This window comes from Ambystoma mexicanum, chromosome 11, assembly GCF_040938575.1.
Source record: "Ambystoma mexicanum isolate Mex_15411 chromosome 11, UKY_AmexF1_1, whole genome shotgun sequence".
Classification (NCBI taxonomy): Eukaryota; Metazoa; Chordata; class Amphibia; order Caudata; family Ambystomatidae; genus Ambystoma; species Ambystoma mexicanum.
The window spans coordinates 292,598,326-292,621,248 of record NC_090934.1 but is presented as its reverse complement, the minus strand read 5'-3'; the positions used below and the strand labels follow the sequence as shown (position 1 = coordinate 292,621,248).

General features: G+C 40.9%; 1 protein-coding gene across 1 annotated transcript in view; it reads left to right on the top strand.

The window, feature by feature from the left end:
- The window catches only part of LAPTM5 (lysosomal protein transmembrane 5), a 148,015-nt gene extending 127,539 nt beyond the window's left edge, over positions 1-20,476 (top strand). The window contains exon 8 of the mRNA XM_069623021.1: positions 19,909-20,476. Within this exon, the coding sequence (XP_069479122.1) occupies positions 19,909-19,983 (75 nt within the window). The 3' untranslated portion in view covers positions 19,984-20,476. The remainder of the gene's footprint in view (positions 1-19,908) is intronic.
- The last annotated feature ends 2,447 nt before the right edge of the window (positions 20,477-22,923 follow it).

Genomic DNA, 22,923 nt, shown 5'->3' with positions numbered 1-22,923 from the left:
TTCCACATAGGGGTATGTGGGGAGGCTCGAGGGGGCACCCACCTAAAAGCAAGGGGAAGGTGTACATCAAACGCACAATTTAAAGTCTACATTTCTGGCAAAGATGCCTTTGGGAACAAAATACATACATCCTTACAGACTGTCATTGTACAACAAGACCCATCAGCTTAAACATGACATGCAGTAGCATAACATAAAATAGTTTAGCATACCAAACCTAAGAAAGCGCAGCAATTTCAAGCAGGGAAGAGCTTAGCGAAGAAAGCATAGGGTATGAATTCACAAGTATATAGCAAAAGCATTGCATAACATAGCAAATAATAGTGTATAAATAGCATAAAGCAACAGCAAGGTAGCATGTCCCGAGTAAGATCTTAGAGCATGTATCTAGATTCACCCTTTCTATATTTGAGGTCTGCTAATATGAATTTTGACTGGTGAAACGAGAATGGATAGCTGTAGTGGAGGACAGGCTCATAAGTAAATGGCAAGGGAACTCCACCCTTGATTCCATAGTTGCATTCTCGTCCAAGAGAAATTGCTCTTTTCTTTCATCAAGACATGCTGTGTCCTGACTAATGGGAAACAAGCAGCCCTTGTATACTCTGCACCAAGATCAGACTGGCATCCGAGGCATGTCTGATTATTTGAAAGAAATGTCTTATTTTTTACTATTTTTTAAATTTTATTCTTTAAAGCACGTACCTGGCTTGAGCGCAGCAGACCGCTGTACAGAGTGTGGGGAGCCAGCATCTTTTAACAGGAGCGCAGTACTGTGAGGTCTGTGTGTTGTTACGTGCATCCATTGGAATTAGTCCTTGGTCAGGTGTTGTTGATAGAGCCATGTTTTGAGAGATTTGCAAAATTGGATAATTGTGGGGGCATTCCGAGCCGACAACGGGATTGAGTTCCAGAGGGTGGATGCATGACAAGAGAAGGGTTGATTGCGAGTCCTCTCTCTGCGGAAGAGTTGTGATTCAAGCCGGTTGGTCGATTTGCTGTGCAAGGAGCGTGTGCCACCAGATACGTGGAGCTTATCCCGCCAGGTACGATGGTGTGCAACTTGTGACTGTTTTGTAGATGATACATACAGTCTTGAACAGTATTCTGGCTTGAAGTGTAAGCCAGTGTAGTTCACGTAGGATGGGGGAAGTCGGTACAATTTCCGTGCTTCCGTGACATGGTGGACTGCTTTTAGGGGAGCTAAGTGAGCAGCTAGGTGCTCTGTCAGGAGAGCATTTCCCAGGTCGATGTGCGAGACCACAAGGGCCTGCTCTATGGCCCGGAATATTGACTAATGTGTTTGTTATGATGCATCATGTAGCACTTACATGCTGTCATACGTTTGTTTCTTAGTGCGTTGAGACACTGCTGCATTTTACAAATTTTATGGAAAATAAATAAGTAAATAAACAAATACATTTACAAGAAATTAAAGTATTAAATGAGGCCCTGGAAAGAGTGAGAAAGAGAGCAGACAGACTACTACAGGGTGTTAGGGAGAATTCTCACTTATGGCTAATTTCCCTCACCTAGTGAGTCCCCCAGCAGCTTTGCTGGACTTCTGGAATTTATTTGTTTCCACCTGGTAAGAGTGAGAGCTTTCCCCCCACTGTTACCTGTGTTTTGCTATGTGTTTCCATATGTTTTTGTGATTGTGGACTCTGAAGTACTCCACTTCAGTAGCCCCCTTCTTTTTGTGTGTCACACAGCACCTTCAGTGCCGTGGCACAGGGTTGTCTTTGAGACTTCCCTCGACTCCATTTCTGAGGCGACTACTGCCCCCCAGAAAAGGGTAAAGTTACCATTAACTTTACTTAGTCAATCTACCACAGATCCAGTACACCCTATCTTCCATGGAGTACTGGAAAGGGTTAACTTGTATGCCTTTTTTCATCTGTACCTCCTAGAGAACTGTTTCACTCTTTTAACATTGAGACTTGGCTGGTGGCAGTGGTATCTACCCTAACTTTTCTACCGCGATTATATTAGATAAACGTGGTACTGTTCCTGGCTATTATATTAGCCTCGAACATAAACCCGCTTGGCCAAATCTTCTTTCTTTTAGCTCCGGTTGGGTTTTTCCGCCATTTCTTTTTGTTAAAGTCCTTCTTGTGTTTTACTTTGCACGGCAAACTAGGTTCGCCTTCTTTGTTCACTGTCTTTTGGCGGGCTTCTGCCCAGAAGACCTCCTCAAGGCACCTGGGTGACTAGGTAGGCTGAATGTGAGGGAGGGGTGTAGTCACCCCCTGCACAGGGTATCCTAGGAAACCCAAGTCACACTTTGTCATGATTGGCCAGGGTAGTTGTCCAGGCTGGACAACCCCTATAGGGTATTTTGTGTAGATTTAGGGCCCAGCAGTATTTTCTTACCGCCAAAAACAAAAATAATTTAGCAATAATCACTCCTTGCATTTAGATTGGGTTTGGTATTATAATGGTATAGTGGCTATGCATTATTTCAGTATACAGATACACTTGGTTGGTATACATTTCGTTGTGGTATAGTGATGAGCATGATTTTCTGTTCTACTTGTGGTCCCCAATATACAAAACCCCCTTCTTCTTGCTTGGTCTGTTCGTGTGATCACTAGAGAGACCTTGGGCCTACATTTTATGGATACCACAATTTTCACATAGAGTGCCGCCTATGGCTGTTATCACTAATTTATTTACATTAGTGACACTATGTTTCCATGGAGTATTCACAATAACATGTGGTATTATCACTAATTTATTTCCATTAGTGAGACTATGTTTCCATGGAGTATTCACAATAACATGTGGTATTATCACTAATTTATTTACATTAGTGAGACTATGTTTCCATAGGCCTCTCTCTGCTGATTCATATAGACTTTACACAGGTTGTGATTTATAACAGTTTCATTTCAAAATAATACATTACCAGCTTTGCGAGGCAGTCTTTTCTAGAATAAACAGAAGCGAAACAAGTGCAAAAATACAAGGCATTTCATTTTCCCTTTGCAACAATAAAAAGAACAGTCAATTAGATGGCAACATTATAAAGTGGCATTTAAACACAGGAGAATTCCCTATCGCTACACTGCCTGTCTAGTAGTAGATCATTCGTCCGGCAGTCACAGCAATATCACTCCATTTGTATATTTACCAGCTATTTGTAGCTTTTCAGCACGCAAAGTCTCCTGGCTTGTCGTCTTTGAGCAGTGACCCAGGGCTCTTTTTTTTTCTTTCTTTAAAGCACCCAGAGAACATGCATTTCTCAAGCAGGTGCCAAGTGACTAGCAAACCCCAGTCTCTGAAGGTCAGTGGTCCAGCTCCTCACAGCAGCAGAACAAAGGCGACCTCACTGCAACTCCGCAAAATGTCTTCTCCCTCTCCTTCTCCCCGAGCTGCTTCAAGAAACATCTGTTAAAGCCCCTAAAGTGACATGTCACTAATCAAAATACACAATAGTCTACCCTCCTTCCTCAACAATGGCTCACTTTTACAGTAAGCAACTGTATCTAACTGATTTCCTGCTATTCGAATTTTGCTTCCTGCAAAGACCGTGAAAAGAGTAAAAAGAGAGGAGAAAAAAAATCTGAACACACGTTTAAAATGAATCTCAGCCTGCCTCATTTTGCACATGGAGAACACATTATAATGTTAAGGAGTTAAAATCGTGTTAGTATTTGTTAATCAAGTTAATTAATTAAATATCTAATGTTTCTCCTGTAATTGAGGCATTTCAGGTGAGAAAAGAATGGTGTGCTTTTAAACTAAGTATTGAGAAAAATGGTATGATTTAACATAAATATCCTGTCTTCATATACCTGTCCATATGTTACCCTGGCATCACATGGATTGCTGTACCACATTACAGCAATACTGTGATCCCATGCAGTGGCGCTGCACTCCAAAACATGCTAAATTATACTACATACCCTCCTTTTTCTGAGAATTTGGCCATGGTCCAAGCCACAATTGGAAGAAACCCAACTTGCTCCCTTTCTTCTTTTAAAATGTATCAATTCAACAAAATGAATATTCACGTGTGGAAAAAGAAAATTGAAAAATCATTGTTCAATCATCATAATATCAAAATTCATCTCTGAGTCCATCAGTTCTTATAAAATATTTTACATATTTCTTCCCAATGGAAGTGTCCATAGTCCAGTGTCTCACTTTTATACTTGAAGTCAATCACAAAACAATAAAATAAAACAAATAGTTAAAATAAAGAAATAACATAACAGATTAAAATAATTAATTAAAATAATAAATACGTGGAACTCCATACTCCAGGACATTTGTCTGCCTCTGATATGTCCCGACCAGCGATGTCACATCATTTAGTTCTTTCGGGTACTCTTTCATCCTGGCACTCTTGGATAATTTTTCATAGGAGTCATCTCTCTTGGCATTCCGGTTACTTTGTCTTCACCTCCACCCGGAGACAGGCATCATTTGATCTTCATCCAGGGGACTCCAGGACTACATCGTCTCCCGTGTCCTCTGGTCCCGTAACCTCCAATCCAAAATGTGTTAATATTCTAAATCAAATAGAAAATCAACAAATTAAGTACATAGCATAATACTAACTTCATCCTTTTGCCAAAAATAAAACATGCTTTGCAAAACATTTCGCCCTTTTCCTCTCGCTTTCTGAAATTAAGCACATGTTAAAGAGAACAAACATACATAAAATAGCATTCAACATTTAATACATTTTCATTTTGCAAACCAACTATACTAATTTCAGCTTCCATTTTTTTAATTTTGTTTTTTAAATCTATATATTTTTTTATTTAATTTTTTATTTTGATATAGCTGAGTTAATCAATTTTTCAAAAATAATGAAATATAAAATAGCAATTTCCTTTTAACATAGTAACAAGACATGATAAGATAAGGAATTTACAAATCAAGGAATACAAATTAAAACAGACAAAAAGAGATATGGAAGAGCAGTTAAATGAAAAACTAAAATAAATTGTAAAGAAAATCTAAGGAGAACGTGCTGATGGTGCTTTTACAATTGGCAAAGCAGCTGCAAAGTATGTTAGACATTGCATCTATATTAGAAGCATATTTCAGCAGGTAGCACAGCTTCCAGAAAATGCACCAAAGCCTTCATAACCGAAAATCTAACACTCTTAAATAAAACGCTCCATATCTCACTTTCGTCTCTTTCCATATACAAATTCAACAGATTATTAAAATGTTTCTGTCGCAAAGCCTGCAGGGTAGGGCAGGAGGCAATTATATGCGGCAAAGTTTCTTTTGCACATTGGTTCTCGCAAAAGCGACAGAAGTTTAGATCGGCAGGAATAATTCTTCGCCTCACCAGCACTTCACCCGTTAACCACAAGTTTAGTCTCAACCGCAGTAACTTATTGCAGATGTTTTCAGCTGGACATTTCAAAAGGTAACCAGCCGGTTGACTCATGCATTTTGTCCCAAAACAATTGACATCAAAGTCTCTGTATTTTACACATGATTCATAATTTTTGATCCAATCCCATTGAAAGTACTTTTTCTTAGCACGGATCAGATTTTCAATGAGAAATTGAAGCGAGATGTTAGCCTCGACCAGGATGTCCATAACATAATTTCGCCATTTTAAGGGAAAGACAGAAGTGGAAACAGACAGATGGCGAGCTACCATGCTCAAAATATTGTTATCGGTCACTCCAAGTAAACTTTTGCAAAAAAAAGAACACATTTTCCATTTAACTCTGCTACATAAGGAGTTCAGCCCCAGTTCAAACCGCAAAATGGACAAGGGTGAGCAATTTGGGAGTAGCAAGACCTTTTTCCAAAAGGTGGCCTCCAGTTTGTTCCATAAGCCATCATTTGAATATAGATTTGATTCGATACCATAGAGTAAAATTGGAACCACCTTTTGCTCATAAAACATGATGAGATGTTTTAACGTAAATTTCCCAAACTTAAGTACAAGAATTTTACCCTGCGAGATCAGAGACATTAATTTTGACTGTAAGGTGTACAAAAATTTACCATCACTGACGGTGTTTTGAATGTAGATGCCCAGATATTTATATTCGGACACTGTTTCAATTATTTCCTTATGCAAGCACCAAACCCCATTAAAAATGTTGTGTTTACCAAGGGGTCTGCAGACCATGATCTGAGATTTGGACAGATTTACAGTTAGGTGATTTGTCTCCGCATAATCTGATAAAGCAGTCAGCAAATTCTGGAGGCCTCTAGGAGTCTGTGATATTAAAACAAGGTCATCAGCATAAAGCATCCAGGGGATACGCTGGCCACCCAACTCCAGAGCATCTGCTGGAATTCCAAGAAAGGAGACACCCATATCAAGAATAAAAAGGTTGAACAAAATCAACGCCAAAATGCATCCCTGTTTTAAGCCCACAAAGGTGGGAAAGGAGGCAGACAGGAGGCCTTCGAGCGTTAGCCTAACTCTCATAGTGGTGTCCGAGTGTAATTGAATAATTAGGGCCAAAAGAGATCTATATACATATGTAATAATCAATCACCTCTATTCTATTTCTCTGCTGTTGCTCTCTGACCAAACCCATTTACCTTACCTTCTTTTATGTATTCAAGGGGCTTTATCGGTTTCTACACTCTTGAGTCTTTTAATTTCGTGTCTGGGGTGCAAGGGTTTAATTTGGTTTACATGAACAAACTGTTCTGTTGCTGCTTCACCTTCAGTTTTCAAAATTTTATAAACCACAGGAGAGACCTTATGTATAATTCGAAATGGCCCCTGCCAGGCTGCTAGAAATTTGGAATTTTTCTGTTTACCTTTTCCAAAATGAAATTTATGCACCTGATCACCCACACAATATTCTTTCACTGATGTCTTTTTTTATCATAATATGACTTTGCACTGTCAGCAGCTCTTTCTAGATTTCGCTGCACAAAAGCAAATGCATGTTGTAAATGCTTCCTCAGCTCATCCATGTATTCATGAACTGTAGATGCGCTTACAAGTGTCTGCTCATGTGTTCTGTATAGCAGGTGTTGCAGCAACACCATTTTCCTACCTGTCAATACTTCATGAGGGCTAATACCTGTTGCTTTGGCAGGAGTTGATCTGATTGCCATTAAAACCAAAGGTAAACGTAAATCCCAGCTGGAACCTGCTTCTGCTACAAATTTCTTTAATATGTCCACAACAGACCTATTACAGCGTTCAACTCCATCAGAAGAAGCAGCTCGATATGCAATATGTAATTTCCTTTTCACACCCAGTATTTGCCATACCTTACTCATTAGAGCACTTGTGAAATTACTTCCTCTGTCTGATTCTATTCTTTGTGGCAATCCAAACCTTGAAAACACATGATTCACCAGTAATGTAGCTGCTGTTTGCGCACTACAACCTGGTGCAGGAATACACTCAATCCATTTCGACATCAAACACACCACACTCAAAATATAATGGTTCCCCCTGCTCGACCTCTTTACAGGCCCTACATAGTCTATTTGCAAATCTGACCATGGAATAGTTAAGCCTCTTTTCATTAATGGAGCTCTATGCATTGGTGAAGCAGGTTTAAATTGGGCACATACTTGACATCCTCCAGTATATAATTCCACATCTTGGGACATATGTGACCAGTAAGCATAATCTTTTAGTATTTCCAATGTTTTTTGTGAGCCTCTGTGGCCTGCAGTTATTGCATCATGTGCATGGTGTTGCATTAACCCTCTGAATGAAAGGGGTACCACCCACTGTATCTGTCCTGTTATGGACTCTCTGATTATGAGTCCATCCTGCAGTCTAATTCGTTTTTTATTCTTTAATAGCACCCTCAACTCATCTTTTCCTATACAATCATTTTCTGTTAAAGGGTTTTGTTCAGGATCTATCAAATGATTATAATAGATTCCCAAAATCCGATCATCCTTTTGTGCCTCAATCAGATCTTGATCTGGTGTATCATAACTCCATTGTACTACTGGTTGATCTACCTCCTCTGGTGCTTTAGAAGGTGTTACTGCATCAATTTGTATTTCACCAAGTAAATGTTCAATAGGTAGCAATTCTCCCATCACAGCCTCAATTTTAGCCAGGTGATCTGCCTTATTATTCCCCTCCTTATCCTCTCCTGGAGTTTTTAAATGCCCACAAATTTTCGTCCAGTATATTGTTAAATCATTCTCTGACACCAATTTGTCTATGGCTTGTATAATTTTTCCATGTTTAAGTGGCTTTTTGTTGTATGTAATCATGCCTCTCGCTTTCCAGCCAGGTAAATATTCCACAAAGCTATTTCATGCATAGTCAGAATCAGTCACCAGGACAAATTCACTAAATTTTTTTTCAACTGCAGTAGCAATTGCTTTATAAATGGCTGCCAATTCCGCTACTTCACTGCTCCTAGCTCCAATTCTCATTCCTATACTGGGGACGCCTTCACTTTTCAACCAGACATTTCCTATTTCTGACCCTAATTGTTTATTACTGTCATTTTCAATGTGAAAAGCACAACCATCCACATATGCAGTTGGCAAATCCTTGCATGTCTTTTCATCAAAAGCTTTGTGTGGTGATTTCCCAAAATCCTGTAAACTAGATTCCACTTCTACTTCGTTTGATACATGGTCAGCTGCACAGTCATGTAGATTTGCTAAACCCTGAGCAACTGGGCTTTTTTTTATTTTAGCCATATCTCACTTCTACAGGAAAACCTTGTAATGCTAGCGTCCATGAAGTGATTCTGGACTGTGCTAGGCTACCTGACCTGATTCTTTTACTCTCTAAAAACTGCAATGGTTGATGATTGGTCTCAATAATTACCTTTTCTCCCTGAACAATGGGGCGGAAATGCTGTAGCACCCACACAGTGGTCAAAAGGACCTTTTCACATTCACTGAATTTAATTTCAACTTGAGAAAACGCCTTACTTGCATAGGCAATGGTTTTGTGATTCAAATCATGTTTTTGTGATGGCACTGCTAACATACACTGTTCAGAGAAACCTATTTCTATAAAGAAATCCCTATCCTTTATGGGGTATGCCAAACATGGTGCCTTTATAAGACATTCCTTTAATTTAGCCACTGCCTCAGACTGCTCTGTTTCCCATTTCCAGGGTGTATTCAGCTTTAACAGCTTAGTTAATGGTTGAGTAATTTCAGCATAATTTTCAATGAACTTCCTGTTATAGCCCATCATTCCTAATAAACTTTTTACCCCTTTCACATTTTTAGGGTCTTTTAGTTTTTGTATAGCCTCCACTTTCTTCTTTTGTGGGTTTAATCCATCTTCGGTCACTTCATGGCCCAGAAAATTCACCTTTTTCTTGCACTATTGTGCCTTTTGTAAAGATACTTTGGCGCCTGCTTTCTGCAATTGGCCAAGAACATGTCTTATTTCATCAAAATGGTTTTTCAAGCTTTCATTTTTTATCAGTACATCATCCACATAAACTATGGTACCTCTTTCCGCTGCATCAGGCATGGCCTTTCTCAAAAATATTCCAAATTCACTCCTACTATTGACATACCCAAATGGAACTCTAACCCATGCGTATTGAGTCTTATCAAATGAAAATGAAAATAAATTCTGTATCTCCAATGCCAATGACACGCACCAATATCCAAAGGTGAGATCTAACGTGGTAAACACTTTTGAACCATGTACCTGAGCTAGGCCCTGATCAATGAATGGCAGTGGCCATCTCGATACTGGCACTCTTTTATTTAACTCCCTCAAATCTGCACATAGCCGCCATTGACCATTTGGCTTTAACACACCTAAAATAGGTGTGTTGGGTGTGCTATGAATGGGCCTGATGATTCCCAGCGACTCCAAATTTTTAATAATCTCTTCCAATGACTCTAAACATGCCAATGGTAATCTATACTGGCGCACAAATACAGGGCTGGTAGGGGAATCTCGGCGCTTTCCTCTAACTGTGTGGCTGTGTCTCTCTGTAAAGCCGCCACTTTGAAATGTTTTGGTATATCAGCTTCCACTTCAATGGCCTGATTTTCATTTAAGTTAAATGTTATGCAATCCTCTTGATGACAGCACACTGTCTCACTTGAATCATAAGGGTACACAGAAGGAATTCTAAATATTCCTTTGGGCTGAGAATCCAGGTATACTGGCAACTCACCCTTGGGATCTACATTCTTTTCAGGTATATTTCCAATCACCATGTTATTTAGATCTGCAGTATAATGTGATTTTTGTATGGCCATTCCTAATGGGGAGTTTTCCTCTAAATGAATATCTTGACAACCTTTATTATTCACCATAATTTTTACAGACCCTTCACCAATATCTACCAATGGAATGTATTCATAATCCAGGCCTTGCTGTTTTATGGATTCATTCAAGCAGACAAATGCATCAGAATCTTTCAACTGCTGTCCATTTTTGCATTTCAGTGTTATTGCAACCTGCTTGGTGAATGCAGGGATAATAGTATCCTTCCTCAGTTGTAATTCAATTGCATATGGGACCAGCTGTGTGCAATGACAAGCCCTTCTTTTGTCTTCAAATTCAGGGGCCGGCCCACCTATGTGTGACCATATCTTTTGATTAAGGAAATCTAACACCATACACATTCTGTGCATTATATCATTGCCCATGTAAAAATCATTCTGTGTTCCACTCACTATCCATACATTATGGTAAATTGTTTTCTGCCTAATGCTAATTTTTAGCATGCATCTTCCTGCAATTCGGTTTTCAAAATATGGACTGTCCAAACCAGAGACATATTGGGTTTTAATTCTAAATTTCGGGATCTCCTCCCTCTCTATTATTTTTTGCAACAATTTCTCATTAATGAAACTCCTTTCCTGTTCAAGTGCTAAAGTGGCTTTTATTGTTTTAGAATAGTCGTTGATACCAATGCTAACCCATGGTTGCTCATCTTCCATGTGTATTTCAGCAAGAGTGGTGATGTGTTTTTCTGAATCCGCTTTAGCAGCAATATTCTGTTTGCATGTTTTCTCTTTTAAATAAAAGCGTAATTTGTGCTCATCTATGGCAGTTTGCCATCTTTTCCTTGGGCCCAAGTATATCTGTACAGATTGTTTCACATCTTCACTCTGCATTTTATCTTGAGACATTAATATAACAGTGACGCTAGGTATGCAACTATTCTGGAGATATACCTCCACTGCATCATTTGTTTTGGCAATGGTGTGGCATTCATTTATATTGCTGTTTTGTGATTTTAGTTTTTTTAGGTCTCAATGGTTTTTTGGTTAAGGACCACAGTACTCCATTCACCCCATCTATGAGAGGAGATAATCTTTTCAGGCAATCTGTTCCCATCAAAAATGGAATTTCACAAATGGATGTGACCAACACCTCCTGTTTCATTCTGTGTTTACCTATCTTTATGTCAACCTCGGTGACGCCTATAATAGGCACCTCCTCCCCATTAAAATTATGCACTGGACCTTGACTTTCCTTCACTGTAACCGGATTCTGCGGGGATCTCCCTTCATTGATACTCTTTACCAATTCTTTAGACATAATTGTGGCCTGTGCGCCAGTGTCAATCATTGCAAATGTATTGCATTTTTCTTCTACAGTGATGGGAGCATAATACCTCTCTTCAACTTCCTCTAACACACATAAGAAATGCAAATTCTTACTGATTTCAGGGCTCACCTTTCTCACGCCTTTTTCACTTTTGTCTAAGCACATTGGTAAACGGAAGACATTTTTCCCTCCTTTTTGCTAATTTCTGTGTGAGAGACTTTATTCATTTCTCCATTTTCAGAGGTTTTTTAGAGTGTGGCTACTGTTCACCCATCCATCCAGGAGACCACATTACAACCCTCCAACTGAACATGTGTAACAACATCACTTGGCAATTTGTCATTGTCTGTGCATTTGTGATCATTTAGTGTAGTAACAGCCCTTTTAACCTCTTCAAAAATATGTGGCTCAAAGAATTCTTCAGGTGATTGACCTGTACCCTCCTTTTGAGCATTTCTTTTTTCCGCCTGTGTTTGGTCATTGTTTTGATTGCCCAGGGAAGGAGTTATAGCATCACCACGTACTCCCTGTTCACTGGTATTCCCCATACATGAGTCATTTTTCTTACATCTGTCTCTTTGTTCTTTTGGATCTTCAGGTTTTCCTATTTCATTTGTACAAATCTCCAATGTTTGATTTAGTTCTACGTTAAACCGTACCTCTCTGATAGAAGTATTTGCATTTTTTGTTACATGTTCATTTACTGGTATTTTCACTTTTAAATCATTAGGCATCTCAGAGTCATTATGCAAAATTACATCAGAGCAATCGGTCTTTTTGGCACTGCAGGTATCATAAGTACTTAGTCACTTTTCAGAAGCCCCCCGGTCATTGCTATGGCCTTCTGCCCCCTCCTTTGATGATTGTTTTTGTGCTGTAGAGAGCTTTCCGATTTGCTCAGCTAACATTTTCACTTGGGCTTCGAGACACTGGAATCTTTCCATTTCTCTAGAATCCTCTCTCTGAGGCCTAGATCGATATTGGTTGTTTTCTCCCTGATTGGATCTATTCTGATACCTCTCAGGGGAATGGTTTCTATTGGGATGGTTCCTGAACTCTTGATTCATTTGTGGAGGGGAGCGGGGTGCACCCATCCTTTGGTTGTAGTCCCCTGGTGGGGAATCATTTTACTGACGTGGAGTGTAGTTTATGTTCTGCCTCATGTCCTGTCTCTCATGTTGTGGGTACTGGCCTCTATGTTGATTCCCATTATCAGCAAATCGATCCACATATCGGGGCCTATCCTGATTACCATACATCATGGTATTGGGGTCGAATCTGCTCTGTGTCCCCAATGTCTGATAGGGACCATCATTTCTTTGATACTGATTTTGTCTCTGGTTATTGTTCATACCTGAAATATCAGGCCGATAGCCTGGCCGGGGTCTATCTCCTAAGTACCTGGGGCTGATGTAGCTCTCCCTATTACTAGGATCATGTGATTGAAACATTGGTGCAGGGTGTGATGACTTTTGTTGATTACCCCCTTGTTCAGGTGCCAAATTATTTTTACCCGGAATTTGAGCAGACTCCAGGGACATTTTGGCTGACCTAATTTCCATCACTGTTGCTGAAGGTTCTTTAGATTTTGGTCTAGTGTCTTTCATTTGATCACTTTCTTTACCCTGACAATAGAGTATAGTTTTGTGCTTTGGTGCACAATCCATTCAAGGGACTTGTCACAATCAAATTCACGGACCAATTGGGATATGATGTCTTTCTGTAGCCCATAGAAGTAGGCAGTTTTAAACTCATTGGAATTGGGGTCAAAAGATACATCAAAGCGAGAAAATACTCTTTTTAAGTCTTGTAAAAACTGGCGAGGGGATGTATTAGGCCCAGCAATGATTGTGTAAGCGACTTTCTTTGCCTCCTGCAATGACTGGAAAGGAGAAAAATTACGCCCATGTCATGTTCTGCTGTTCCTTCAATCCTCTTATGATACTGGCCGTCGGAGCATCTAAAGTTAAATAAAAATACTGCCTGTACTGTTCCTTAGGTATCTGGAGGGCTTTAAAAATGTCATGAACCGCTTCTAAGTGATCCTCTATGCAGCATTCCTCTCCCTTTTTAAATGGTTTGATCAGGGCTTTAATGGATTTCATTATCTTTATGGGGCTACTTGTTGCAATGCATGGAATTGCACTACTTGGTGACTCAACCCTGCTTCTAGGTATATGGGATTGGTGGCGGCTCCCAATGGGAGTATCAAATCCCCCAAGGGCACTGCAACCAAGTTCAGTCACCGGCCCAGTCACTGGGGCACTAGCTCTTTGGGTAGAAATAGAATTCACCTTTACTCCATTGAATGTGGTACCCTGCCGCCTCTCCTGGGACCTGGGAATGCACATTTGCTGTTCCTAGTCCTTACACATTTTAAGGAGCCTGTCTGCTTCGTTTTGCAAATAGTTGTTTTCATCACTCATTTTATTAATTACCTCCTGCATGTCGCACATTTACATTTGCCATTCATTAAATTCTTTATTTCTCTTGTCCCTTTCTTGAAGCATTTTAACCATTTCTTGTTCTGCATTTTAGAGATCACTTTCTTTTTCAAAATGTTCTTTTTGTAAAACTTACATTTCTGAAACCATCTCATCTTTATCTTGTCTAATGTGGTCCACCAATGCTTTTAAGTGTACCAATTCTTGTTCACTGTCTTCAAACTGTTTCTTGCTTTTGGACAATTGAATATAAAAATATCTGCACTTTAACTGCATATCTTTCTGACATCTTTCTAATTCTGCTCTTAACATTTCCTCTTTCTTACTTGCAAGAAACAAAGTTGGACGGATATGGCACACTCTATTAGTGGAGGTAATCCTGTAATGGATTAATGTGTAAAGTAGGACATTGAAAGAAATTAGAAAATAGATGTGAGGTGCAGAGGAGAGATAAGCAACCTTGACACCTAGGTTGCGTAAAGTAATAAGAAACAAAAAATGTTCCCAATTAAGGAACTCAAGTCCCCTGCACACACTTTCTTACTTGCCCCATCTAAGTAAGTCTTTAACCTGTTAATTAGCTGGGTATCATTTTCCTGCATTCGCAGGGATCTATTCAAAATAAACCAGATCTTGGCGCATAGCCGTATCAAACAATCTTTCTCTGCATGTTTATCAGCTGCATTTAATAACCTTAGAAGGCAGACCTGAATTATGCTGCCTTCTGCAAAAATATTGTCTAGTTTTTCTTTCTGCACCTCACCATGAATGCAGTCATGCCATTCTCAATGGGAATGGGGATTAACACCATTCCGCCTCTGTGATTCCCGGGAAACCGGGTTGTAATGCCCCGGTAATTCCGGGAATCACAGAGGCGGAATGGTAATACCAGTCTGGCGGTAACCAGGTGGTTTTACCGCCTCGGTTACCGCCGGACTCGTAATGAGGCCCTATGTTTCCATGGAGTATTCACAATAACATGTGGTATTATCACTAATTTATTTACATTAGTGAGACTATGTTTCCATGGAGTATTCACAATAACATGTGGTATTATCATTAATTTATTTACATTAGTGAGACTATGTTTCCATAGGCCTCTCTCTGCTGATTCATATATGCTTAGCAGACTATTGCATTATATTCCACTCAGAAGCCACACACACATACATACACTGAGTGGAACCACTCACCCAGCTATTTATAATTGCTCATAACATCACTTCATCTGCATAGGAAGTTTGCCACATATATTAACTAATAACCTCCCCTTTTATTATGTGATATGGGCTAAATGCACCAGAGAAAGACAGAAGCAAAAAAAACCTTTCCACAGGCTGTGATTTATAACAGTTTCATTTCAAAATAATACATTTCCAGCTTTGCGAGGCAGTCTTTTCTAGAATAAACAGAAGTGAAACAAGTGCAAAAATACAAGGCATTTCATTTTCCCTTTGCAACAATAAAAAGAGCAGTCAATTAGATGGCAACATTATAAAGTGGCATTTAAACACAGGAGAATTCCCTATCGCTACACTGCCTGTCTAATAGTAGATCATTCATCCGGCAGTCACAGCAATCTCACTCCATTTGTATATTTACCAGTTATTTATAGCTTTTCAGCACGCAAAGTCTCCTGGCTTGTCGTCTTTGAGCAGTGACCCAGGGCTCTTTTTTTTCTTTCTTTAAAGCACCCAGCGAGAACATGCAGTTCTCAAGCCGGTGTCAAGTGACTAGGAAACCCCAGTCTCTGAAGGTCAGTGGTCCAGCTCCTCACAGCAGCAGAACGAAGGCGACCTCACTGCAACTCCTCAAAATGTCTTCTCCCTCTCCTTCTCCCCGAGCTGCTTCAAGAAACATCTGTTACAGCCCCTAAGGTGAAGTGTCACCAATCAAAATACACAATAGTGTACCCTCCTTCCTCAACAATGGCTCACGTTTACAGTTAGCAACTGTATCTAACAGATTTCCTGCTATTTGAATTTTGCTTCCTGCAAAGACCGTGAACAGAGCCAAAAGAGAGGAGAAAAAAAATCTGAACACACGTTTAAAATGAATCTCAGCCTGCCTCCTTTTGCACATGGAGAACACATTATAATGTTAAGGAGTTAAAATAGTGTTAGTATTTGTTAATCAAGTTAATTAATTATCTAATGTTTCTCCTGTAATTGAGGCATTTCAGCTGAGAAAAAAATGGTGTGCTTTTAAACTAAGTATTGAGAATAATTGTGTGCTTTAACATTAATATCCTGTCTTCATATACCTGTCCATATGTTACCCTGGCAACACATGGCTTGCTGTATCACATTACAGCAATACTGTGATCCCATGCATTGGTGCTGCACTCCAAAACACGCTAAATTATACTACACCCCCCTGCTGGGTGATTGACAGCCAGGCTGCGTGAATGGGGGTTTTTCACATAAAAGGCAGGTCTCTTGGACTAGAAGTCAGAGAGTCGCCACTGGAACCACAAGGAACTGAAGAGAAGCGGAGAGAACGATGGCTGCTGCAACTACCCCGTCCCGGTGAAGCCCTGCTGCAGTCCTGAGCTATCTGCCCTTCAACGACTCAGAGAAGATCCAGTCCGGAGTCTTCTTCCCTTGAGCTTGGTGGGGATAACCATCTCATCTTGTACAGTCAGAGGATCCTCTTCCGTGGTTGAAATCGCTGCACACTGCTGTAGTGGTCCGGATAGCCACCTGAAGAGCCTCTCCTGTTTTTAAGGAGCACACCTTTTATTCCATGTCGCTGCTGCCGGCCTCATCCCCGTGTGGTGCGGACCCCCTTCAGACGTCCTCCCTTCTGCCAGGAACAACTGCACCAGCTGCACCATTGAAACAAGGTACTGTGCTCTGTTGAGGAAACTGGGTGAATCCCTTTTTCTTCATTTCCAAGGCTTGACCTTGTCTTCCCTCCTTCTTATAACTTTTGCTTCCGAACATTGACAATATCGAAGTACTTTTGGCTCCGTTGAATCGTGAACTGTTAGACCGTGTGATCTTCGGCAACTGGCCCCGGTGTCTTTCGACCCTGGCTCCGGCCGTTTCACTTTTGAACTCCTGTCTCTGAGTGTTTCTTGATTCTGCCTGCCTAACCAAAATATTGCCTGTGATTTTTGCCTCCACCTCCCTCTGGGTATCTCAGATGCTAAGTGTGTGTTTGCCCCGATAGCATTTCATGTCACGGATAAGCGTTTGTTTAGTAGACCGAACTGTGAAAAAGTGATCGCAATCGTATCCGCGGTAACGTGTTTTTGTGCCTAACACCGGTTCATGCCAACACAGGATACTTACCTTGAGACTTGCTGTACAAAGTGAATTGGTTAGTTGTAGTATATTTAACGTGTGGTTTTTATTGAAGCTTAATAGAAGTGTTGTGTTTATAACGAATGGTTTAAAAATAAATATACTTATATTTTTCTACCTGAAACCTAGAGTCACAGTAATTGTGGTGCCTTTGTGTAATCTCTGCTACTGCTCACATACTCTTGAGCTAAGCCTGGCTGCTCCGCCACTGCTACCACTATGACATAGTAGTACAGGCTTGTACCAAAGGTAAAACTTGTATCACCACCTGTAGTCTTAATTGTGTGTAGTGGTCCCTAACACAGGGCACACACCTGTAAGCCAGTCGGAGTAGGGCATTTAATTAAACTATCCGTACAGCAAATATACACTGGCACAGCCCTGGATAGAAAAGACATGCATTTGGGCAGCACTGCTACATAGTTGCCAGTCAAGGCAAAGTAGTGTTTGAGCCCCTTGATAGAGAAGACATGCACTGGTGCAACACCAACACTCATTGGCCAATCAGTGTGGATAACCAATAAAGCCTGAAAGAAAGAGAGGCTTTGAGAGATCTAGAGAAATCAAGATATATATGCAGAGAGAAAGGGAGAGAGTATACAGACACTAGTGCATAGCTGACGAGTAGTGGCCAATCAGGGAGTGATTGACATCCCAGCTAGAGTAGGAATATAAGGAAACAGCAGAGCTACATAGTGGCCAGTCATAATAGGGGATTTACTGCGGCACTTGATCGAGCAGATATTCACCTGGGTATCCCAAACACCTAGTGACCTGTCAGAATAGGACAATTGCAGAGGACCTAGAGAGGGAGAGAAGGGGAAGAAGAAGAAAGAGAAGGAGAAGAAGAAGAATGTGTTTACTGATGTGTCACTTACCTGTGACCACTATTGTCACTTACAACCATGTGCTTTACTTTATTGTCCTACCATATACCACTGGATTGTCACTTGCAGCCCAGCGCTTTACTTTATCTGACATATTTGTGACCACTGGATAGTCACTTGCAACCCAATGCTGTACGTTTTGTTCTACCATCGACTCCTGGACTGTCACTTGCAGCCCAGCACTGTACTTTATCTGACTTACTTGTAACCACTGTAAGGTCACTTGCAACCCAACGCTGTACTTTTCTTTCCTACCATCGACCACTGGATTGACACCTCCAGCCCAGAGCTGTACTTTATCTTAATTGCCTGTCTGCATGCCTGAAGTAGCCCTTCATACCATGAGGCGAGGCTTTGCCAGTCTGCATTCACAGATACCTGCTTGTCATAATTGTCATAATAGAGCCATCACCGGCTCTAGGCTAGACTACTGTAACGTACTCTTTCTAGGAACCTCAAAAAAAAACCTAGAGAGACTACAAGTAATACAGAACAACGCGCTCCGGGCAGCCCAAGGTATTGCAAAAAGAGAACACATCTCTGAGGCCAGAAAACTAGCCCATTGGCTCCCAATAAAAGAAAGGATACTATTCAAAGCCCTGACATTGACCCACAAGTGCATCCACCTTACTGCGCCTGCATACCTTTCACAAAGGATACACCCTGTCTCCTCCACCAGGCCAACCAGATCACCCTACACCAACATGCTCTCAGTGCCTCTAGTAAAAAAAGTAAAAGCGGGCGGATCCAGCTTCCCCTACCTGGCGCCCGCGCACTGGAATGCCCTACCACACACCATCCGTGGAGAGGCCTCCCTCACCACCTTCCGCAAAACGCTGAAGACTACCCTGTTCACTTAAGGCTAGACATACTAGCACGATTACCCCATGTATATTGTATCATATGATCAAAAGCAATATTTGTAACAACAGTACGTCATCCTGCAACATTTACAATGTGTCAACATCCACTATCCTACCTGTACCATGCAACTAAGTTCATTGCAAGTAACAGCGCCTCAATGCCCCTGCGCTGCTTGTGCGCTATATAAATGTAAATAAATAGATAAATAAATAAATAATTGCATTTCGTTTTTTTCTCAATGCAGTTTACCTTCTTCTTCCTGCACGTTTTTAATTGTTTTGCATTTAATATACCTCCCACCTTTTCTCCTCTTGCACTTCCCTTTCTTTTTTATGTTTCAGCACTTACACGTTCCAAATCGTCTCACGACCTAGTCTGAACGTTTTTCTCTTCTTCCCTTCTACGCCCCTTCCTGCACTTCCCTTCCACCCCCCTGCTGTCATGCCACAGCACTTGCATGTTCGGAATGTTTCAAGACCGTTTGAGAACGTGTTTTGTTTTATCCCTTTTCCTCATCCCTATTCCCCCCTCTCTCGTTGTCTTGATGCGCCTTGACACACAACTTTTGCTGTATAGTGCACATTACAAATAACCAATAAATAAATAAATAAATAAATAAATAAATGAGGAGAAAGAGGCAGAAAATGAGAGGAGGAGAAGGCATGGAAGAGGGGAGGATGGAGGACGTGAAGGGGAGTGAGAAGCAGAGAGAAGTGCTCAACTGATCCAGCACCTGGTAGTTTGGAATAATGGCCTGAGTAGAGTTGGCACTATGTAATGAGAACTCGGGAAGTCGAAAACTATTCAATAATTTGTTTTCTTTGTTTTCTAAAATGCAAGGATTGGTAAGAACATTTTATTAAAATGTTTAGAGGCGGAAGGAATAAGTCACGAAGCGCTGTATAGAAATGTAATATTCGTCTTTGTTTTCACAGGTGCTTTTACCCTCGTATGACGAAGCTATCAAGACACCCGAGAAGATGATGCCGCCCCCATACAGCATGGCTTAAAGGCTACGCGATCTCTTGAGCGAGGGATGGAGAGTTGCTCCCATCTTCCTCTCACGTTCTGCGTGTTCCTCCCCCAGCACAAGAGAGCCGCTGAACGATCCCCGAGGCCCCTGCTCCAGCGTGCAGACAGTAACCTGCTAAAAGCTATCAAAGGATGCATGCTACTGTGCATGTGATTTTCTGCCGTGCTTTCACGGCGCATAGAAGCGGTGCAGCTCTGGGGAGTCATTGCTTAAGCTTTTCTTTCATATCACCAATCGGCTCCCTGCTTCAGATAGAGACCCGTCTGCCCATCTGCTGGCAGCTGGCGACCCGAGTTAAGCAATGACTAGAATGTGGTGTGCTTTATAGCCCTTTATTTTTCAGCTAAGTTATCCTATGGGCCATGAGTTTTTAATAGATTTAGTATATAGTAAGCATATAAGCGTATGTGATATGCCAAAGACTTTATTTTCACTAATTATAAAGGTAAAATATGAAATATATGAAGATACTCCAGTATTGTTGTATTTGTATAGTATACCTGCCACTTAAATGCTTTTATTATGTTTTTAACTTTGCATCTAACTGGTGGACTTTTGAAATCCATTCATATTGCTATGTAGTGTCCTGATATATGGTCTTTTCATGCCATAGGATGTTTGTGTAATGCTTCTGCCACACTAACGCCATTGATTAGCGCCTAAACCGGGTAACTTCTAAGAACTCTGTATTGCATTGCCCTTATAGGAAAAGTTTGTTTTATATAATGTTGATTCTGGCTAGCTAATTTGTCATTTGTTCTTAAATGGCAAGGTTTCCTTTATACACCCTATATTGTGGAGGGTTATACATGACCCCAGGGATTCTGCTCTCATATATCACCATAGGTGATCTCAGGACCCAGGCTCAAATTAGTAATCGGCAGTGCATAGGCCATTACTACTGCCATTGCCTTAGCACCCTTAGTGCCAGGAGCCAGCTGGACAAATATGGCAATGCTGCACCTGGCAAAGCAACTGCAATATGTGATAGATGATACTAGAGGTATCAGCACTTATTTTTGATTGGTCTGTTGCAGCAGGAAGAGGCAGAGCTTTAGAGTGCCCACATCAAATGCAAAAATCAAGCCAGTTTCTTTGACAGTCATCAAACCAGAGGAAGTAATCCTTTTATAATGATTTCCTGGCAGCATTGATTTCGCTATCACCATGATCCCAACTATGACACTCAGGGCCCGATTCTGAGCTGTGGCAAAAATTGGAGTGGAAAACCAACATTCTCCCCTTTGTTTCCGGCACCACCATCCTGAGGTGGATTAAAGGATTGGAGGGGAGCTGGAATGCTTTCCAGCTGCAAAAGCTCATACAATATTTCATTGGGGGAGCACCATGTTCACCAGTGTCAGTATGAGGATCTTTAGAAAGTCTGCTACTTTTCCTATTTACTAAAGTTGTGTTGAATGTTCAGTAATTTAGAAAAGTGGTGCTTCCTCCAAGGAAATGCTTCTGTAGTAATGTTAATGGCACCTCACAGGTGCCATAATTTATTTTAACATGCAAAAGGATGGCTCTGCAAAGGAGAATGATCATGCAGAATCTGCCCTGATTTATTGATGGTCAGTAGTGCTGTTGCCAGGCCGTAAATAAGGCACATGCAAGAGTCAAGGCTTTGATGCCCAGCCACAACGTTCTATCTTAAGCAGAAGCAGAATATGGTACTTGGAGGAAAAGTGTTGCTCCTCCATGGAACAACCCTTTTCTGTTTTTGCATGCACCTCAAAATCGGCCCTAAATTGGTGCTGTCAGAGTTATCACAATGGCACCAGTGCCATTTCATGTACCACAAATAAAGTTATACGTCCCTAATAAATACAAATCTCAGGATTTGAGCTTTTCCCTTTTAACCATCAGCAGCAAGTGTGATAGTAATAAAATGGGTGTGGTATGGACAAACTTGTTGGTGGCCACCATCATTTTGAGTGTCTTGCTCTACATATTTGTACCTGTATAGTTCGGCCTGCAAGGTACAAACTGGTCATAATCCTATATTATAGTTGCTCACGTTAACTGGAACCGACATAAGTTCCTGACCAATGTACAGATGCATTCTGTGGAATTGCCCGAAATGAATATAAGTGAACCTTTTTTATACAAGAAATATGAGTTTCTGGAGCGGCCATCGATTCAACAGGACAGCTTATCAGTTTGGTGCCTGTAATTCCTTTGCTTTTTAGTTTTGGCCACCTCATAGCACATAGTGAGTATTATGAAGAACTCAATACAACCCTTACATTCAATAATTAATCTGAAAAACAAGGATTTACATACATTGCTTGCAGTTCACAGTGCAAACACTGAAAAGAGCATGAAGGGAAATTCAGTGCAGTTAAGTGCACGTCTGTGGCCACCTCCGTGCAATTAGCACAGAATCAAACATTAACCTCTTACTGTGCTGATTAGGCAACGTAGAATCATGCCTATTTGTGCTTACTTGACATATGTAATCTGGCATTGTATGCCAACTGGCACATTGGAATTTATCTTGACTGTGCTAACTGGGCATACTGGAATCTGGCCTTACTTTGCCATTTGGATATAATGGAAACTAGACTTACTTTGCTAACTACACATAATGGAATCAGGCGTCATTGTGCTAATTGGCCACATAGGGGGCCCATTAAAGTTTTGCCTGTATCCCGCTGGAAATTCCGGTGGGATACCAGCAAAGCTACCGGCTGTTTCTACTGCTGATATCCCGGTATTCCCGGGAAATTAGAGGCAGCAGAAAGGGCAGTAAATCGATTGCAGGAAGGACCGGTGTCAGTAATTCCTGCCTTTATTTGGCGTTGGGGGCCTGATATACCTCCAGCTCTTGGCAGGAGTTAAATCAGTGACCCCCACCGACAAAGTTGTGGTTTGGTGGTGTGGTAAAAGTGCCGTTAACGGATTTACTGGCACT